Source organism: Balearica regulorum, chromosome 15 (genome assembly GCF_011004875.1).
Source record: "Balearica regulorum gibbericeps isolate bBalReg1 chromosome 15, bBalReg1.pri, whole genome shotgun sequence".
Taxonomy (NCBI): domain Eukaryota; kingdom Metazoa; phylum Chordata; class Aves; order Gruiformes; family Gruidae; genus Balearica; species Balearica regulorum.
This window is the reverse complement of record NC_046198.1, coordinates 2,247,502-2,267,835: the sequence shown is the minus strand read 5'-3', so window position 1 is coordinate 2,267,835 and position 20,334 is coordinate 2,247,502. Positions and strand designations below refer to the sequence as shown.

Below are 20,334 nucleotides of genomic sequence, written 5' to 3'. Positions count from 1 at the left end.
CATTACACTGGTTGAACTTCACGAACTCAAAAAATAAAGCTGCCTGTCCAAGAGCAGTCACACTTACTGGATTGTCAGTAAACTGCCAGTTGCTTGGAGCTGGCTCTACAGCTAGTAATGCGCTGCTTTGGCAAAGAGGTATTAAATCATTTTCTGTTATAAGGCCAAGAACTACAGGATATACAGTCTTGCTGAGCATTTCTAAGCTGTCTTACCTCAAACATCTCCTGCTCTGTCCGTCGATGTTCATCCAGGAGCTGCTCCATGTAGGTCAGATTATGGAATTTTTCTAGATAACTACTGTATTGTTTCTGCAGTTGCTCCTCAATCTTCTCATACTCATCCATAAAAGCAGGACTGGAGAGAACAAGCACAAACTACTCAGCAAAATACTGACCTGTATATGCAGAATTCTGAAATAAACATTTTTGGTATTGCAGCTTCCTTTCCATGTCTACTAAACCAATCTAAAAGGACGTTTTGTTTTTAAGGTTCCACACTACTTCAGAGACTAAAAGCGTAACACAAAAAACCCTCATTAAACTATCCTGCAAAAATTACATATAGCAAAGGAAGGGTTATTGTGTACCCACCACTATTCCCTTCTAAACAGGCAGAAAAGCAGCATTTTGGCCCCTTCAGCAGGCAAATCTAAGTTAATTACCCTGCTGTTCCATGATTCCAAAAAAACTAGCTTGTAGCATGACTGGTAAATCACCTACTGTGCTGGAGACTTGCTACAGAACTGTGCTGTCATTACAAGCGTAACTAGACTTGACACCAGTAAGTGCTGATGTCCTTTTAAGACAGAGCTAACTCTTGCACCCCAAAGAACACTACTGCTGTCTGATGCTTCAGTATGACCCAATACACTTCCTCCAAAGTGTTATTGATCCAAACATATTTAAGAATCAATGTCACTCCTTCCACCACTCATTTTTCTAATATTTCCTCTTTTTTTTTTTTCTTCATATTAGGTCAAAAATAGACCATGACCTTGTAGGTTGTATAAACCTGCAGTTTAATTAAGGGCAAGAAATCAGTCTGAAACTCTTGATTTTATGGCAGGCTGTATCACTGCCTAGAGGAACTGATCCTAACAAGTGATGAACTTTTTTTAATCGGTGGCTAAGAATGCTAGAAGCCTCTGGGAACATAGGGAATGTTTGCACCAGTTGTCTCTTTTTCAAGAGAACTACCTGACACAATCTATGTTTAATGACCAAGGAAAAGACAAGTCATGCTACCTGACCATTTTGTACAACTCAAGCAGCAATTAAGCAACCCCAACAAATAATATTTCGGCCATTTTTAACAGCTTGAAATTCTGATTTCAAAGACGTGGCAATAGAAAAATGAACAATTACAATCCAGATGGGGCATTTCTGGAGGAGAGAATCTCTCTCTTCTGTAGGCCATCTCAGTCTCATTACAGACTTCACTCCTCGGTACTCTAAGCATTAACAATGCACAGTTCCATCATTTACGCTAAGACTCATTTATGCAGTAGATAATCAGTTCATAATCTTTACCGAACACTTTGTAGAGTCTGTAGCCTCTTCTGGCTTCTTTCCAGTTCCAATTTTCGTTTTTCGATCTTGGCTTCCAAATTGGCTTCATCCAAAGCCACATTATTCAACATGCCTTTAGTCTTTTGGACTTGTTCCTAAAAGACAAGGATGGTGAACCATGGCATGCACTGGAATAATTAGAATTATCTTTCAGATGCTGACCATTCTTCTGTATAATCTCACATCTCAGGTTATCAAACAATCTTGTAACAATGAGCTAGAACATAAACTGGCCAGGCAACGAAAATTATCTTCAAGATAAGGGTCACTTTTAAAAAGAACTTACTCCATCCAAATACCTTCATCCTTTTCTAAGTCTTGTTTTATCCACCTTTTCAAAATCTGGGAAGCACCCTGAACATTGCAACACGTGCTACAGGAATCAGGAGGGGGAAGTGGAAATATTCCATTTTATTAAAATGAGCCGAGTATGTTCAGTGTGCTCAGGCTCTGGAAACCATGAGCATCTTTTGAGTGAAAGAGAGAGGACTTCACACTTGCTGAAATTCCAGCAGTAACTGTTAGGTGCCTGCTCAGCTATAATAGGTCATTTCATTAACTCACCCAAAACTAAAACAGCTGAGGTACGTTACAGATATTTCCCAAGGAGCCAATTGCTCTACTATGCTGCTGCTAGTTTATTAGCACTACTGCCTAGAACAGCAATGTGTATTAACAACATTCAGAATTCATACAGACTGTGAGGAGGAGCAGAAACATAAGGAAAGATCGCCTGCAGTATCTATTGATTATGCATTGGCTGTTTAAATCTGGAACTCCATTTCTTGTAATTATATAATTGGACTGGATACAGTTTGCAGTTAAATAACTTATAGTAATCACTAGGACTTAATTAACTACCATTCTTGCACAGTGGCTGTGAGTGCAGCTAAAGGTTCAGAAATACAGGAGCCCAGGCACTGGAGCAGGAACAGTGTTGGCAATACTGGGACAGACAAAAGGGCCTCTGGCACGAGAACCGTAACGATGCACTGCCATGGCACTAATGAGCACAGGGCCAGTTCTTCTCACTGCTTGGCCAGCTCAGCCATCTGCTTCCAGAGCCCAACTTCAAAACTCCAGAGGTACCAGCACATTTTGAGTTACCTCGCAGCCCCGACACTGCAAACTTTACATGGCTTAGACAATGTGGGTGGGATTTAGATTTCTGTGCTGATTTAAACAATTTTTATCCCTCCTGTAGAGCTTCTGGGGTGACTACTGAGCTCCTAACACAGGCGGGGAACATGACTAAAATGCGGAGGGTTTTTCTGTTGTTTTCTCCAAAGAGAGAGGCCAAGGGAGGTCAAGTGCAGTTCTCTGATGCATCAACTGGAGGAATGTTCTGGGTATTGAACCAACACAGTTACAGGCAACAGTCTGAAAGCAGAGCAGGTCTTAACATGTTCTCCTAGGTAGTGCTGCTAAAATCGTTTATCCTTTCTGCTGCAGGCTGTGATTTCTGACTGAGAGCTCACAATCACCACTGTGCAGACACCTCCTTCACTGCCAGGAAAGCGATCCATTTCAATTAACACGCTTATTCACTTTGAACACAACAGATTTCCCCAATAAAGCACAAAGATCATCAGCAACCATATTCATTACCATGACAGAAGGAGTCATCACAGACTCATCGCTGCCTTGATGAGCTTCTGTTCACACATGTGATGTCACCGAAAGACCAAAGTCTGCATTAGCCATTAACTGGGTTCAACATTAGCTATTAACTAACCAGGTGCAGCACTGCTTGGCCCAGCCAGCTGAAGGTGCTGTGTGCTTTGGCACACTCAACCCCAGGCTGGTGATAAAAAGAGTTATGTTCCTCTTGCAGGAGAGGAATGATAATTTTGCAATTAAATACATATAATTTTGCTTACTAGAACAGAGTCAATGGCGATTTTCATCATCTTCTCAGCCTCATTTATCTCCAAAGGTCTGGCAATAGATTCTGTTCGTGCTTCCTACAAAATAAAAATACACCAATATATTTAAATCCTACACAAAGGAACTACTACATGCAGAACTGATTGTGATCAAGCAACAACGATATGATCATCTGCACAATAAATGGCATAGGACTAAATATACATTCACCATGGCTCAGATGATTTAAAAAACAGGAGATGATGAAAAAGTCAGTTAAGTGAAGCTGGGATTAACACTGAGTAATTAAGGTATCTTTTCAAAACAAGATAAGTGCTACTGTCTGAACTGCAAGTATTCTTAAATGCAGATTTTTGGAAATCGCTTTGGTCATTACATGTTGAGCAGGGTATGCAATGTAGTACGGAAGATTTCATCATCTTTACAGCAAGACCCATGAAAACAATAGTGCAGGTAGATCAGCAGTGTCACAAAAATTGTGGAGCTCATAACTCAGCCAGGCAGCTGGGTCAGTCGGCAGGTGCCTCCTACGCCCACATGAAAATCAGATGATGCAGATGTATGGGTTTCTCCAATTCCAATAACCAAGTGGTTCAGAATCCTCATCAAAACAGCAATCCCTGTTTAGATCCCAAAGAATGAAAAAAACCTCATCCATCCTTGGCAGTTTTGGGGACAGATGGGCTTAGGGGTATTCAGCATGCACTTGTCTGTATGCTGTCTTACAACCCTGAGCTGGTCATTATATGAAAACATTGGATTACTTGTTTGCTACTGGGAGGAGAGGAGAGAGGTTTTTGCAGCTAAAAGTCTTTAAAATCATCTTGTGTTGGCACACCATTTGGTAACAGGTGGATAAAGATGGAAATAGCATCTCTCTGGAGAACATCTGACTAAGAATCTAAAAATGCTTCACACACATTGCAACAGGCTGTACCCAGCCTGCTACAAGATGAATTCTGGCAGCAGATACAATGACTTTGTTAAGTTACCATGCCAGACACTCCAGGCTGCATAGGCAAGTACTAGCAGAGGTAGTCTAGCTCCGAAGTTCAGGGAGTTGCATGGTGAACTCAATCAAGGAGCTCATCCAGCCAAAAAATCACCTTTTTTGTGCTGAGCTTAGTCCTCTGCTGGATCAGTTCCCTGAATGAGCCTGCACAAAGGCGCTTTTTTCTGGCAGAAGAAAAGAAGTAGAAGAAATATTATGTTGGGGATAGTGACAGGAGCTACATCTGTTAGCGGCAGTGACAGCTTACACTGCTTAAAGTTCTTGTGAACATTCACCGGTCCACGCAGAAATACAAGCTCCAAGCAGCAAAAAGTTAATTTGGATGAAAATAAGATACAAAGAGTCTGCACAACACGTATCTCCACAGGTAAACCCTTCTGGAGGAAGGCCCGACAAGAATAATGTAGCTCGGTAGCTACTCTGAGAACGTTATGGATTTAACAGGCTCAACAAAATGCCAAATAAACATTTGTGAGGACTTTGCCTGAACTGAACTGGTAGCCAGGATCAGCCTGGTGAAGACACTGCCCTGCCGACTGTACTCAGTTCTTCTGATGGCAACTGCGAGATCTCTACTACAGGGCAAACATAATTCAAACAAAATAGTTTATCACTCAGCAGGAGGAAGGAAATTATTTTCCTTCCCACTTTTAAAAGAGATAAAAGAAACAGCAAGGACCTTAGTTTTTAATGATAAAAACCTCCCCTTACCAATTTCCTTTCAGTAGCCTGGTAAAACACGCACAGAACATGCACGAGTCACCGTGGTGTGTGTTGGGTCAGGGTAACTGATGGGGTTTAGATAAACTTCTGAAGATCTACCCTTTCATTCATAGTTACGGAAGTTTAATGTCTTGTCGTCTTCTACCTTCCCTCTACAACCCATGGAAGCTTCACATATAGACCACAATCTTCACGCAGAAATCCACATCATTTTCTAGGATGAGGTTCAGTCCTACAGTCACACCTGCTTGGATAAACGTGTTAGGCCACTGAAGAGTAGTGCAAAAGTAGAAATTTGTATTTTCCGACCGCTGAACCGGGGCTAAACCGGAAAAGGAGGTGGTCAGGGCAATTAACCTCCACACACCCCAACAGACCAAGAGGAGAATCCAAGTGGACCATTACAGCTTCCATTATCTTAATATATAATGGAAAGATATTTGAAAAATAAATATATGTGGAGGGTATCAAAGCTGTTGGCAAATTTTTAATGGATGTTTGTAACAGCTTCCCTGGGTATCTGTCACTGGGCTATTTCCTGTTATCCTATGAAAACTCTCGAAGAGAAAACTTATTTTTAATATCTCTTTTCAGGAAAGACTCTGCAACTGGCCACATAGAAGAGGAATAAAAGGAAGGCAGATCACATTAGAAAAATAAATACCCCACAAAGCTTATGAAGACATTAGGAAAAACATTTACTTTAAAATACCACAGTTGGTCAATTTAAACATTGTTAAGCCATTAGCAAATTAAAGAAAATGAATTTAACAAAACCACTTCGACTATCTCCGACTCACCACATGAGCAAATAAAGCACATTTTTCCTCCAGCCCAACTCATCCTCACTAATGTTTCTTACCCAATATAAAATATGCAGAAACATGACAACTGAGATTTTTAAAACCTGGCTTTACACAAAGACTCTTCTATTCATGCTTAAATCCGTGGATACAAATAAGCTGTATATTTGAAGGCAAAACCAGTTTTTAAAATTTGTTCAAATACCAGGTATTACATTGCCACTGGCTGTACTCACAATTCCTTGTGCTCAAAAAAGGTGTGCAAATGAAACCGAGCTGAAAAATATGGCCTCGTTCATTTTCTTTTAAAGTAATGTACTCTTTGCAATTAGGTGTACTAATCAGAATATGCATTATAATACACAAGAGGTTTCCTTTAAATTAACCATTAAAAATAGAGTTCTCGGGAGAGATGAAAAATATAGAAAAAACTATCAAGGCAAGAGGAGGTAAGAAGCAGAACAATTTAGGACTACGCCTGGTAATTACAACTTGAGAAAACAAACATATACAAAACCAGAGAGGTATTCATGAACAAGCTGGTTGTTTACCTGCTTCCTTTTCAAAGTGTCCAAGAGCTCCCTGGCTATAGTTTTACATGATAAATACTAATTAAAAATCAGGGAAGCCAAGTGTAAAATTATTCTGGATGAACTAAAGCTGACAATTATTAAAGAAAACAGACGAAGGCACACAAGTGACATCATTTGCTGGCATTCTTTATCCTCCCTCGTTGGACCAATATTTGGTGCTGCGTGGAAGGGCTGAGGCTTTAATTCTTCAAGTTTTGAATCTCACTTTGGACAAAGCCAATTGGAAGTACTAACAAAATAGTTGGCTGGTTTAGACTTGAAAACTTTGTTTTCTTCTGAAATGAGAATTTCATTACCAAGTAAGAAAGATTTCTAATCAAAGACTAGCTGACTGCCCAATCAAGCAGAACAGAGCACAGCCTGACAGGACATTCCCCACAGGAGATGGAAAGTTAACAGTGAAGCCAATTCTGCCCCAATTGCACCAGTTTTGGCATCAAGAGTGAAGATTAATTTCCTTAGAGCAAAACTGTACTGCAGTCATTTCAGGAAATAGCACTGGTCTTAGAGCCTTCAAAACTCCATCTGTCTAAAGAATTTACTTGTCTCAAATCTGCATCCCTGCTGAGCGATGGTCCCCTGGGTCAAACACCTGCGAGGAAGAAGGTCACAGCAGATCGCCAGAGCAGAAGCCCAAGGTTCTATCCACAGGAATCAGATCAGCAGCCAGCCTTCCAGAGGAGGCAGCGAGCTGCAGTTCTGGCTGTTCAACCACCTTTTGGTGGAGAAGACAGCCTGACACGGGACCATAAGTTACCATTATTCTCGCAACGCTCAGGTCAGAGTCACAGTACAGCTTCTTTCTGCCAAAGGATAATGCAGCGACTGGTTCACCTAATCAGGAGTTCTACCTTGCTCAGCGAAAAAGCATCCTGTAGGATACAGATCCAGAGAGGGGAACCTTATCAAACTGTCTTGCAGCTTCACTGCCAAATACCCAGCTAAATGTAAAAAAGCTGTTTGAAATATAAAATGCAGAGAAACAGCACAGGACTTGCCTTAGCTGTCACTGAAGACCTGTTCTGCAAAGCTCTGCAGCCTTAAGCTTCCTGGATGTGGTAACACATGGAGCTCTCTACCCCTCCAGGATCATTAGGGAATATGTATCTTTTATTCAAACTATGGTACCTTTTTGGGTATGTACGCAGTCTCCAAAATACATACCAACATCCAGGCAACTCCACTGCCTGAACAAATGCATCCACTGTCATCTTCTGGGTATGCCCTAAGTCCTGTATTGTATTTGCCAGCCCTCTTCAGATATCATGGACATCCTCAGACATCTGAAATGAGACTAGACCCCTAAGTCTCTCTGTCTACCAGAGTCCAGCCTCAAAAGTGAAAATGTCCAGCCCCTGCTCCCAGACAAAAGGTGCCAGCACTGAAAGGTGTTTCTGGCCTGAAACTTCCCTCAGCAGCCCTTTCACAGCCCCCCTAATGTGGGCACTGCAGGCTCACCTAGCCACCTAAAGAGTCCTAACAGACCCCTACGTCTCTCTCACTGTCTACCAGAGTCAGGCTTCAAAACTGAAAACATCCAGCGAATGCTTTATATGTCAAACATAAACCAAGAAATATTCTATACCAACAATTTAAACTGTTGAGAAGATAATATGAAACTCTCCAAAAGCCTCAAGAATTAGCACTAAACACGACAGAGGGAACTGGTATGTTGTCAAGTATCATATGGGCTCCACAGTCCATGTACTGGCAGAGGGTCAAGATATGGCTCCCAGCATCTTCTGATCTTAGCAGAAACTGGTAACAAGAAACAGCCTTTTCTAGGCACATTGTACCTTTCTATGTGTGCAAGGTGTTATCATCTTATCCAGAATCCTTACATAAAGGATAATGTTGTGAGCCCTTTCTGAAATCTAGAAGCACTTTCATGGACTCAGTTGCAGCTTTGCTCATTTAGCTTAAATTTCAGACTCAGAATGGGAAATAGCTGTAGTATCGCTTGGCTGCCTACAGAAACCCGAAGAGCCTCTCTGAAAGTCAGTGATGCACTTGTTTATGTGTGGAGGTTCCTGCAAAGACAACCAAGGTGCAGATTTTGAGTGCACTTGCTACTTGGCACTGCCTTACTGAGCAAATATGTTCACGTGCGAGAGGTAATCCATTCAACTTCCTTACACTCCTGCTGATACTCCTGTCTCCCCGGGTTAACATGGAACACTGAAGGCATCCTAAATTCCCCACACTCCCTTGCTGCACAGTAATGTCACCATGCAGAAAGCCAAATGCACTTACTAGCCACAAAAAATGAGGGCAGGAGGAGGCTACCCCCTCTGCAAATGCACCCCACCACTTCCATTACCAAGAATTTTCCTGCAGGAGCTTTGTACTTGGTTAACAATGAAGAGCCACAACTGCAAAAACCATTCTGCAAATATGCCCAGTGAAGCATTTTCAACTGGTAATGGGTTTCCATCATTACACATCAAAACCTGATAAACCAGCTTCCTGCATGCTTGTTGTATGGATAACTGGATGCACATTTCTCCTGAACTGCAGTAACGAGCCAGGCAAGTAATTAAGCATGAACCAGTACACAAGTCACTCATGATAAATGTGCTGTAACACACATATATATTGATGTGCTCCAGGTCTAGCAGAGGTTTCTAAACACTTTTTTTTTTTGTGATAAGGATCAGAAATGGAAGCTTTTGTCTAACACACTGGTCTTTGCACCAAACATTTTTTGACCACAGGTTAAACCCTTCCTTTTTCAGGAATTCATAAGCCTGATGCGTACAAAAATTACCTCTGTTGCCTCCAGTCTTGTCCAGGAAGCATTTTACATCCCACATTCCCTGCAAAGAGGGGGGTTTGCAACTACTGCTGTCTCTGCAGGCAATAAAACTCTCCTTTTGGAGAGTTTATTATTCAGGGAGTTTACTAACACACACTGGGATCACATTTGGCCAATGTAGGGAATGGATCATTAGGCATCGTTATATACGAACAGGAAGGTACAGGAGGGATGCTAAAAATAATCCAGACCTTTTGAAGGAATCTGATACTTCCTAACAGCCTATTTTCCTCCTCAAGATGTTAAAGCTCAAGATAATTGAGAATTTTGCTGTTTCCAGGCTCCCATAAAGCTATACTACTTGCTTGCACGCTCAGCTCAGCAGTCCACCAAGGGAACCCACAGGAACATCTCCCTGTTCAGCAATGCAGAGCCCTCAAAGACAGTGTCCAAAACCCCCCGGCTCTCCCAATGTGTAAAAAGCATGCCACAAGGTCTGAGATAGAGACCCGACTGGAAAGCATAATTTTTCTGCAGACCAAAGAGAATGAGAAGGCCTGTCTAGACAGATAAAAAGTAATCTGAACATATGCTTCATGACAGAAGAAACCTCAAACACTGGCACACAGACTGCCGAGGCAAGAACTTTAAACCTTTCTGACAGGGACGAAGTTACACTGCTCTGTTCCCTCCCCACACACGCCTCCAGGTCCACCCGTCTTCTGATTCAGGAGCCAATTCCACTGAATTACCCTCAGCTCACAAACCCCACCATGTGCTTACTGTTATCTTCCTACATCCTTCAAAACCTCACCTTCAATTTCCTTCATTTAAGGTTTCATGGCACGCTGCCTTGGTAAAGCTTGGATTAGTCCATAGGACTACAGGGTGTCACTTAATGGGTCCTTAACCAGGAGGTGGCCTGTTGCATCTCTTCCACAGTCTGGCAAGATGACACGAACATATCTCTTCTAGCAGAGAAAAAGCTAGGTTTGGGAGTGAATTTCCTAATATAAACAGATAGATAGAAACATCCTTGGGCAGCATGGACAGGTAGAAGCTTGCTTTTGGGGTTTTTAAAGGGAAAAAGAGTGGGGTCATCAAAAAGGCAAGACACCCAGTCAGGCAAAACTCTTTACAGTTTCTCCTTTTATCCACATTCTTCTGTAACAAAATTAGAAATAGAATTTCCATTCCTTAGAGATAACATAGAGGAAAACTTCAGGAAGGGTTATAATTTTCTTAGGAAAAAAAAGCAACAAAAAGGAGTATATTTTTCAGCAGCACCTTTCAGACCTCAAAGATACATGAAGACATCATGCAAAGTCGCAGCAAAGGCAGAAGCAGGCATTGGGTGTGCAGCAGTACCACGCAAAGAGATGGTTCAAACTTTTAATTCACATCAAGCCTTTGACTTCAGTAAACATTGCCATACAACTCGGGTTTCCATTCTCAGCAAAGCTTAACCGGCAGTAAGTGGAGTGGCTGTTGTATTCCAGCAACAGAAACACCGGGTGGCTCTCTCTGGGCAGGAACAAAGGCATTTATAGCCAAACAAATAGCTAAAAAATAGCCAAAATAAGCTAAAAATCTTTGTCCTTATGTTCAAGCCAGCACATTTTCCTCTTATGTAATTAAAATTTTGACATGGCTATACTTTGTGTTTCAGGAAGGCAGGTTAGGAATAATGAACAACCCAAACCTCACCAGATATTCGGAAGACAGTGTTTCTGATTTAGCTCAATTAAGTGGAACATCTTGCAGACGCACACAGGTTTTGACAAATGTTGTGACATACAAAAGATGGTTCAAATGCGATTTTCCTCCCTGCCAAACTAGAATGATTTTTTTTTCAAACCAGTCTAGAACTGAGCTGCAAAAATTCAGAAGTTCCAACTCGCTGACAAAATATTCAATGCACTGACATGAGCAGTCCCCAAACTGCAAGGAGAAATGTGCCACTCATCAATTTATATATATCAATTTATAGCTGATATAGTATCAAGTCTTCAAGCTAAACACTAATGGGAAGTTCACTACAAAATCATTTGTTACATAAAACACATATCTACAAGTGTTATATCCGCACAGCATATAACCACGATTATGGTTACAGCAATCTAAAATATTTGAATCAATACTGCCCTATACATCTTACAATTGCAAGGTTTAATTTTGGCTTCAGTTTTACATGGCTTCCCACTTTGCAATAAGCCCCTTTTCTCAAAACTGACAGGTTACGTTTTGGTTTGGAGCAGCACAGTTCAAAAAATTTAAAGCAAACTAGGTAATTGTGCAGAGTTCTGGCAATTTCAGGTTACAAATTTCCACTAGAAATAATTTTTTCCTCCCTGATGTGTGGCAACGTTGTAGCCAAAGCACAGGAAATGAGACAAATTAGTTTATCAGCCTCCCCCAGGCAGCATCTCATATCCAGAACAAACATTTGGCAGATGGAAAATGTTTCCAATGTTACAAATAAAATAATTTTTTGTAGTTAACTTTCAAAGAGTACTGAATAATGCAGCTGTCACTCAAATCAGATCTACCTCTCTACAGAAAGAGTAGGTGGCAAGCTACAACAGCATGAGCGGAGGGAGGAAGGGTTCTTTAATCAAAAAACTGTGAATAAAGAGATCCAAGCTAAACATCCTTAGTGGACTCTTTTCATTGTAACTAATATCGTCTCAGTTCCACAACTGGATCTAAACGCCTTTGGCTCTCCTAAGAGTTTAATTCAAGCATTTCACAAACTGCAGTCAGTAAAGAGATTCTTAGTGACTTCCCCCGGTTTTGAAACGAGCTTATACTGTGTGCGTACATAACAATAACACTCCAAGCAATACCCTGTAACTTCGAAATTTATCCTCCATAGACTGGGAAACACTTTATCTGGCTTTAATCTACAAAATTACAGAAATTACCTTATTTACACAAGAGGACACACAAGGAATAAACAGTTTGTTCAAGGTCACAGACTGAGTAAGTGCCAAGAGCAGCATTAGAAAACAAACCCAATGCGTTGTCCGTCTTCAGCACAAGCTAAGTACACAAAAAAAAAAAAAAAAGATTATTTTCATCTTTCTTCAGTTTTACATGGCTTAGAGCTAATTAAGAGGTAAATAAAATGAAAACAACCTTGAGAAGGTCAGAAATCTTTATGCCTGCCACCAGCAGAGGCAGTTTTATTTTGGAATTTTTCTGCTTCATTATCTTATTGCATCTAATAATTCAGCAAGCCTAAGCAAGGCAGCTTCTTGACAGGCTCCTGCTAATGTGTCCACAGGACCTCTGGCAGATGCAAAGTGGCAGGCATTTGGAGTCAGTCAGCTTCACTGAGGTATTATAAAGAGCCGTGAATTTTTCCTTTTGTATTTTGGATGTTCAGTCTACGATAACTCAGGAGCATCCTTCCGCAACCAATCACAAACTCATTACTGCTTTATCTTGTGCTAAAGAATTTTTTTAGATCACCTTGTCACCTCTTCCCCCACCCAAATATTCATCTTGGAAGTTTCCTCATGAACAACCGATCACCAGCTGTTAGAGGGTGTAGGGGACCACTGACTTTTCTAACAGCTTTTGGCCGTTCACCAGCTGTGCGGGTCCAGAGACAGCCACCACGTGTCAAACCCAAAGCGAACGCATAGTGAAGCGGTGCTGCCTTTCGCCTGACTGCCAACATTAATTCCACTACTGCTTTTCTTGATTTTGGGCTTGACAGGCTTAATCACAGCACATTTTAAATTTCTACTTTTTTTAATCATCCTAACCATTTAGTATAGAGTGTGTGAAGAGACAGAGTGAGAGAGAAATCAAAAATCTTCCACTCCTACCTCAAATCCAAATCAACACCCATCTTCCCTATCCAAAAAAATGAAGTTAGAAAACAGATGAAAGAAAACCACACTCAAAATGTTCAGCTACACGTCCAAAGCTACATGTAAATATTCTAAAAATTAAGGCTACGTACTCATGCACAGCAGAGAAAGTCCCCCTGGCAGTAAAGGAGACAATGAAGATGAACACATACGTCTCTGTGCATAGAATTTGCTTTTTTTTTTTCCCCACTATGTTGTACTGAAATTCATTCATCACCTCCACTACAGTCGTGACACGTATCAAGATTACAATGACTTTTTCACATGAAGAAACAATTACAGAGTGTTAGGAACCAGCATATTCAGAAACAGACTCTACAAGTTCCAACTTTGCCATTTCTGTGCTCTAAGACTTGGACCAGTAAGATTGGAAACTGCAAGATAGTTTGCAAATGTAAGGATTAAATGTGTTTTAAACTAAAAATTCTGTGACTCTGCCATTGCACTGCCAGAGGAAACCAATAACCTACACTGTGCTCATCCACAGCTGGTCCAGAAACAATACGTCTTCGATGGAATCCAACATTTAACTCCAACGATCAAGGTCAAGAAAGGCTTTTCATCCCTTTCTCCTTAGTGCTGAATTGTTCCCGTTTAACAGTTACCTGGCAGTGCAGGTGATACAGCCGTAATAACACACATGCATCGCCTGTACTTCTCCCTCTCCACAACTGATGCTCTACAACCCACTGCACAAGTTGGGATCTGCGGAAAAGGAAATCTCTTTACAGATCTGCACGGCCGGAACCGAGCGGCTTCTCTTCACGTTTAAGCTTTCTGCTGCTTTAGGGTTGTTAACCAGGAAATGCATTCCTCTTCTTTTGAAAATATAAAACCTGATTACTTTTTTAAGCCAAAAATGACATTTATGATTTTAATCTGATGAGAAAAGTATAGCTTTTGGTATTTTTTTGTTTTTCAAAATCTTAACTAACATCATAGTCTGATTTCAGCAAATGAATACCTGTAGGTTTTGTTTCTTCCTCCATTCTTAAAGTATTTTTTATATTATAGATTAACTTTGAGAGCAGTTTACGTATACCTAAAAACTATATAGTTAGTCAGGAAAGAATGTATTTGCAAAGGCATCAGAAAGGCACAGTATCACATTTCCAAGGAAATAAGTACAGACTTAAACTCTTCCCAATAAATACGCATATACATTTACATCACTATGTATCTATGATACATCTCACAGAACCATTCCCTTAAACTCTCCTCTAGCTGATACGTGTTTTCATTCAGAAAGTAATTTATTAAAATGTGTTCCATGACCTGGCGCAATAAAATTTATCTAACATATAGGCTTTTTTAAACAGTCTCTCTACAAATTATGGCAAAGAGAACTCCAATAAAGAAAGTAAAGGCTGTGACACAAATTAAAGTCAACATTTCTACAGGAAATAATGAGTTTTACTTCACTTTTCCCAATGATCTTTCCCCAAAAGGTGCTCAGACTGTGTGAACACACCTAGTCAATCCATTAGTGCCAAATGCTGGCATTTCTTTTACGGTTACTAGAAAAATGAAGCAGTCTTCACTTAGGACAGAAACAAGCTATATCATCAGTCAGTCTAAGCTTAGGTACCAAGATTCTTCATTTAAATATTTGGAAATGGATGGATTGGAGGGGGGAAAATGGTTCAGGGAACATAAAGCTACCATGTTTTCAAATTCATTAAAACACTGTCACAGCTGTTGATACAGTTTAGTATATGCAACAGGTTTCAGGATATAAAATCCGATGAAAAAATAAACCATACTGCTCTCCTACTACCCTTTAACAGCACAATCCCTCTGCCAGTGCAATTTATTGTGTGCATTACTTAGCCATGCAACGTCAAAAGAAAATAAGCAATGGAAATCAATAACCTTCACAGGCTGGAGAGGTGGGCCCGTGCGAACCGCACGAAGTTCAACAAGGCCAAGCGCAAGGTCCTGCACGTGGGTTGGCGCAATCCCAAGCACGACTATAGGCTGGGCGAGGAATGGATTGAAAGCAGCCCCGAGGAGAAGGACTTGGGGGTATTGATTGATGAGAAGCTCAACATGAGCCGGCAGTGTGCGCTTGCAGCCCAGAAAGCCAACCGTGTCCTGGGCTGCATCAAAAGAGGCGTGACCAGCAGGTCGAGGGAGGGGATCCTGCCCCTCTACTCCGCTCTGGTGAGACCCCACCTGGAGTACTGCGTCCCAGCTCTGGGGGCCCCAGTACAGGAGAGACATTGAGCTGTTGGAGAGAGTCCAGAGGAGGCCACGAAGCTGATCAGAGGGCTGGAGCACCTCTGCTATGGGGAGAGGCTGAGACGGTTGGGGTTGTTCAGCCTGGAGAAAAGGCGGCTCCGGGGAGATCTAATTGCGGCTTACTAGTACCTGAAGGGGCCTACAGGAAAGATGGTGAGGGACTGTTTATCAGGGAGTGTAGTGACAGGACAAGGGGGAATGGGTTTAAGCTGAAGGAGGGTCGATTTAGATTAGATGTTAGAAAGAAATTCTTTACTGTTAGAGTGGTGAGGCACTGGCACAGGTTGCCCAGAGAGGCTGTGGATGCCCCATCCCTGGCAGTGTTCAAGGCCAGGTTGGATGAGGCTTTGGGCAACCTGGGCTAGTGGAGGGTGTCCCTGCCCGCAGCAGGGGGGTTGGAACTAGATGATCTTTAAGGTCCCTTCCAACCCAAACCATTCTATGATTCACATTAAAATATAACACAAGTAACCTTAGATTAAGGGCAACTAATTTGATATCTACAGACAAAGCTCTCATTCCCCAGAAAAAGCCACAATTAACTGCACTTCTACTTCCGCCCACCTGATTCCAGGTGGGAAGGGAAGGCAGAGGATGCCATCCATGTCGTCTTCTGCGCACCTCACCAACTCTGTGAAGGATCCAAGGAAGATGCGCGAAATAAAGAAGGGCAATTCCTTACCACCCTCAACACTGGCTACTTAGCAAGAACTGCAGCTCCACTGACTTCCGTGGGCATTATCAGACCTAACAACAATGGAAGAAAACAGCAGCGTTTGGCTGTAAGCCCCTCATTCGATGAGCAAATTTCAAACTTCAAGTGAAAGGCAGAGTTGGGTGCTTGTAATTAAGAAAGGAAAACTTGACAAATTTCACTGAACAACTGGTTACTGCAACCTCATGGCTTTTAACCCAAAACCTATTTGCTCTGCTACAGATTCAAGTCTCAAATTTGTCACACGCCTCTGTACCAAACTTGGCATTTAACACACAAGCCAAAAATGGGTCCTTCAGGTTTAACAAATCACTGAAGAAGGCTGGGGCCAGTCACAAATCATAAGGAGCAGAGCAGGAAAGTCTCTTCTGCTGCTCTCTAGAGGTTCTCACTGTGTTGTCATAGTGTCACCTTCTGCTTTTAGGATATAAACTCAGAGCTAATGAGACAGAAGCAAAGGTCATCTTTCCTAAGACAAGATTTCTTAAAGACAACAAGTTCAATCTGTCAAACCTTTTTGCAAAATGAAAACTGTGTACCCATAGAGGATTAGTTAGCCCCATCTTGTGCTCTCAGTCATTACGCCACGAGAAACACGCACTCACTACTGTATATAAGAAATACTGTCCTTTTAAAAATTGCACCTTTAAATAGTCTTCCCCTTAAGACTTCTTGATGGACGCAATGAGAAGTGGCTGCACTGAAGCACTTATCTCTTGATTTTTCATTTCGTGCTTTCAGCACACTACACTTGTGCAAGTCCCTTTTCTAGGGCCCAGTTCTAAAGTCAGTCGGACTCCTAAAAGCCTCGATTTAAAGTGATTAAGCAATACCCATTTTCAAACCAATGCTTGAGTACTTTTTTAAAATGTTGCCTTATACTGGCCTATATTTGACTTTTTAGCGCAGTTCTTAGGGATGCTGTACACAGAAAAAAGGGTTTAATGCTCCAAAGCAAATATTAACATGTTAGGTAGCATTTATGTGAAAACTATTTCAAAGCCAAGAAAGTAAGCAATGAATGCAAGATGAGAAGTGACTGATTAACAGTTTTGTGACAACTGTATATGTTGAATTAAACTGGCTTAGCACTTCTCTCTCCCTTTTGAAATATTAATGACTTCCACACTGCTGCATACCATGCCGACTTACATATCTAGCAGAAAAGGCAGTGCTCCACAGATAATCTTCCCTGTATATCACCTACCCTTTGAACCACTTGTACTCCATCAAACAAGGATCTGGGAGCATTAATCGTCAAGGCACACAGTCTACAGCTCTTACAGGGTGCACTTCCTACAGCTCAGATATTGCAAATCTGACGATTACCAAAAACAGTACTAGAACATTCAGGGTTCCCCTTCTTTAAATGTCTATTTTCAGACAATGAATAACCTCCAGCATTGCAGATAAATGCATTTCAGAAAATAATTGAAAGACTTGTTGGCAGTGTTTCAGGACACTTCCACGACTTCATGCAACAGCTTGTGATTTTACAACTAAGCTGAAGAAGATGTACCCTGCAGGCTTGCGAGGCCTTCAATTACTGTAACAGAAATAATGAGCCTTGCACTTGGAAAACTAATGGCATTAATCATTTATCTTTCAGAATATATCTCTCCCCACCATTAACACGTACATATAAAGTTAATATTTCCAAACAGTTCTACAGAGGGTATTTCAGTTTCCAGCTACAGAGAAAATGCCAAACTGTTCTCTCAGGCTTACTGCAATCCAAGTATGAATATGAACGGGAAGAAAATGCAAACTTTCAGACCCGTTCCTTCAAGCTCACAGAATATTCATTTCAGATGCAGCCGTTGGAACTACTGCTACTTTTTTCCCCTTCTTCCTTCACAGCACCCAGCAAACACAAGTTCTTATACGCTCTCCAGCGTGTACTTACCCTTAGTTCGACTTCTTTGCCAAGTAAGTCATACAGACTTGCTCCTTTGGAGGTGATTTCGGAAGCAAGCTGTCTAGCTGCCTTCAAGTCAGCAATCTGGAAACACAGCAACAGCACTGAATAGCAAAAGAGAATCCCCAGCAGCGCAAAGAAAATCCACGATAGATTTTTTTTTTCATATGCAAAAGTAAAAAGTATATATACCAAAAGGCATGTGACTAGCACATAGCACAGGTAATGAATATTGATCATCCACAAGTGTTTTTTCATTATTTCTTCAGGTGCTTTCTTCAGAGAGACACACCAGACTTATATAGAGGAAAAATTGCCTGCAATTCTGCCATTTTATCAAGAATAGTATTATTACCTAACAAGGAGGCATGACATATTAGACTATAGAAGAGGTGCTAAAACTAACAAAAAGCAGTAACAGGAATTCCTCTTATTTAACAAAGCATTAGGTTTGGGGGTTTTTTAAATACCTAGAGATGGCATTTATTTTAAGGGCTTGAACAGCTTCGATGACTGTTAGGGTAACACAAAGATTTCCCTTTCCTTCATTGTAAACGGGCTGAAAACCAACTTTCAGGCAGTATTTTGCAAACTCCTCCTGTTGCAACAAGGTTGTTAGATAGAAAATAGTCTGTATTCCGGCCTACTCCAATATTTCTATGACTTCAACAGCAGTCCAAATGAAAGATAACCAATTTTGTGCCACTGTTGCCTTCTATTATGCTTCTGGTTGAGAATTCACAGAGATTAAAGCAAATCATAGCATATAACCTCAACTGCAGAAAGTAGGAGTTAAAACTATACCCACTCCCTTGCAAGAACGTTCTCTACTTAAGTTTCAGATAAAAAATGGATTTGTTTTTCAGAAGTTAACACAACCCCCCTGCCTGAAACAAAAGTACATGTTTTCCTTACTTTTGAGCCAAGATCAAACTTGAACTTGCTGCTGTCTTCCTCACTCACATCTGCACGTTCCACTCCCTTGGTATTCATAGCACCATAAAGCACAGAGGTGACCTTTAGCAGTTCCTTCACTGCATAGCCATCTGCCCCGTAAAGCTTCTTAGTGTTGAGCTTTATGTGAGCTTTGGTAGCCTTTGGGAAGAAAGAATGAATTCATTGTGTCACAAAAACCAAAATCGTCATTTACCTCTTCACACTTCACTCGAAAGCTCTTTTCAGGGGCACCATGCTGTGCTTTAAAGATACAAATCCTCCTGTTTGGAAAAGACAAGTTTGCCTCATCATATTACTGATGTTTCTAGAAGAATTTTTTCTGAAACATGTGCACTTTCTGCACGTCAGAACATTTGCAGATAATTGCCAGAATGAAAAAAACTCAAATTATCCATTAATTCTTCCCTGCATGAAGATCAGCAAAAACCCTGTGCACCACTTAAATTCAGATTAAGTTTAAGTGGAATGTAAGTGCTGCCCTGGTCTTGTGATGATGCTGCAGAGAGGTAAATTTCACCCTTAATGAGTTACAAGAAGATGATCAATTATCCTAATTTAACTGTCTTCTCTTCCAACAGTACCTTCAGAACATTTTATTGTTTCTCTCAGATTTTTCCCTGCTACGATATTAATGATTTTATTCCCTTGTCTTCCATCTCTGAAAAGTACAGACAGACCAGTAACCAAAAAAAAACCCAAACCAACCCATTAAAAATTATAATATTATCTTTTTATACTTCAAAATAATAAAGCAGGGGGGGCAGGGAGAGCATAATAGAAATGATACATCTGTCACTGAAAAGCACACAAGTGTTCTTGAAATTCCTAACAAGAAGATATTACAAACAGATAGCCACACCAAACTTCAGGTAAAACTTTGAGGCAGTCTTTGTGCTGGCATGACTAAACAAACAAGCAAATAAAAATTTATCACCGGCTATGAATACAAAAACTAAGCAGCTGAATGCCTTAACATCTTCTTTTCAGCATCTTCCTAAGATGAAACTTCTGCCAAAATGTTTATCCTTTGGGAATACCGCATGGCAGAAAGAATCTATCCACAATTCACTCGTGGTATTACACAACTTTGGTATTACAGTGTTACCGTAAGCAATTCACACCATCCCTAGGGCTCTGACAGTGCAAGACCTTCAATTTGGGTTAACAGACTCAAACATTAAAATGGCTGACACAAGTTTTGCCCACTCTGCACTGAATAATTGACTGCAGGAACACTTCCTGTGAAACTAAAGAGAGAAAGGACCACATCTCAAACCA

The 20,334-nt window shown here is 41.0% G+C and overlaps 1 protein-coding gene across 5 annotated transcripts in view; it reads right to left on the bottom strand.

Annotated features, from left to right (window-relative positions):
• The window catches only part of CLUAP1 (clusterin associated protein 1), a 71,928-nt gene that overhangs the window by 45,272 nt on the left and 6,322 nt on the right, over positions 1–20,334 (bottom strand). For all 5 annotated transcript variants that reach the window (XM_075767734.1, XM_075767735.1, XM_075767738.1 and 2 more), the window contains exons 4-8: positions 19,015–19,194; positions 18,088–18,183; positions 3,452–3,535; positions 1,533–1,666; positions 216–357 (exon numbers count right to left, since the gene is read on the bottom strand). In XM_075767734.1, coding sequence (XP_075623849.1) covers positions 216–357; positions 1,533–1,666; positions 3,452–3,535; positions 18,088–18,183; positions 19,015–19,194 — 636 coding nt within the window. The remainder of the gene's footprint in view (positions 1–215; positions 358–1,532; positions 1,667–3,451; positions 3,536–18,087; positions 18,184–19,014; positions 19,195–20,334) is intronic.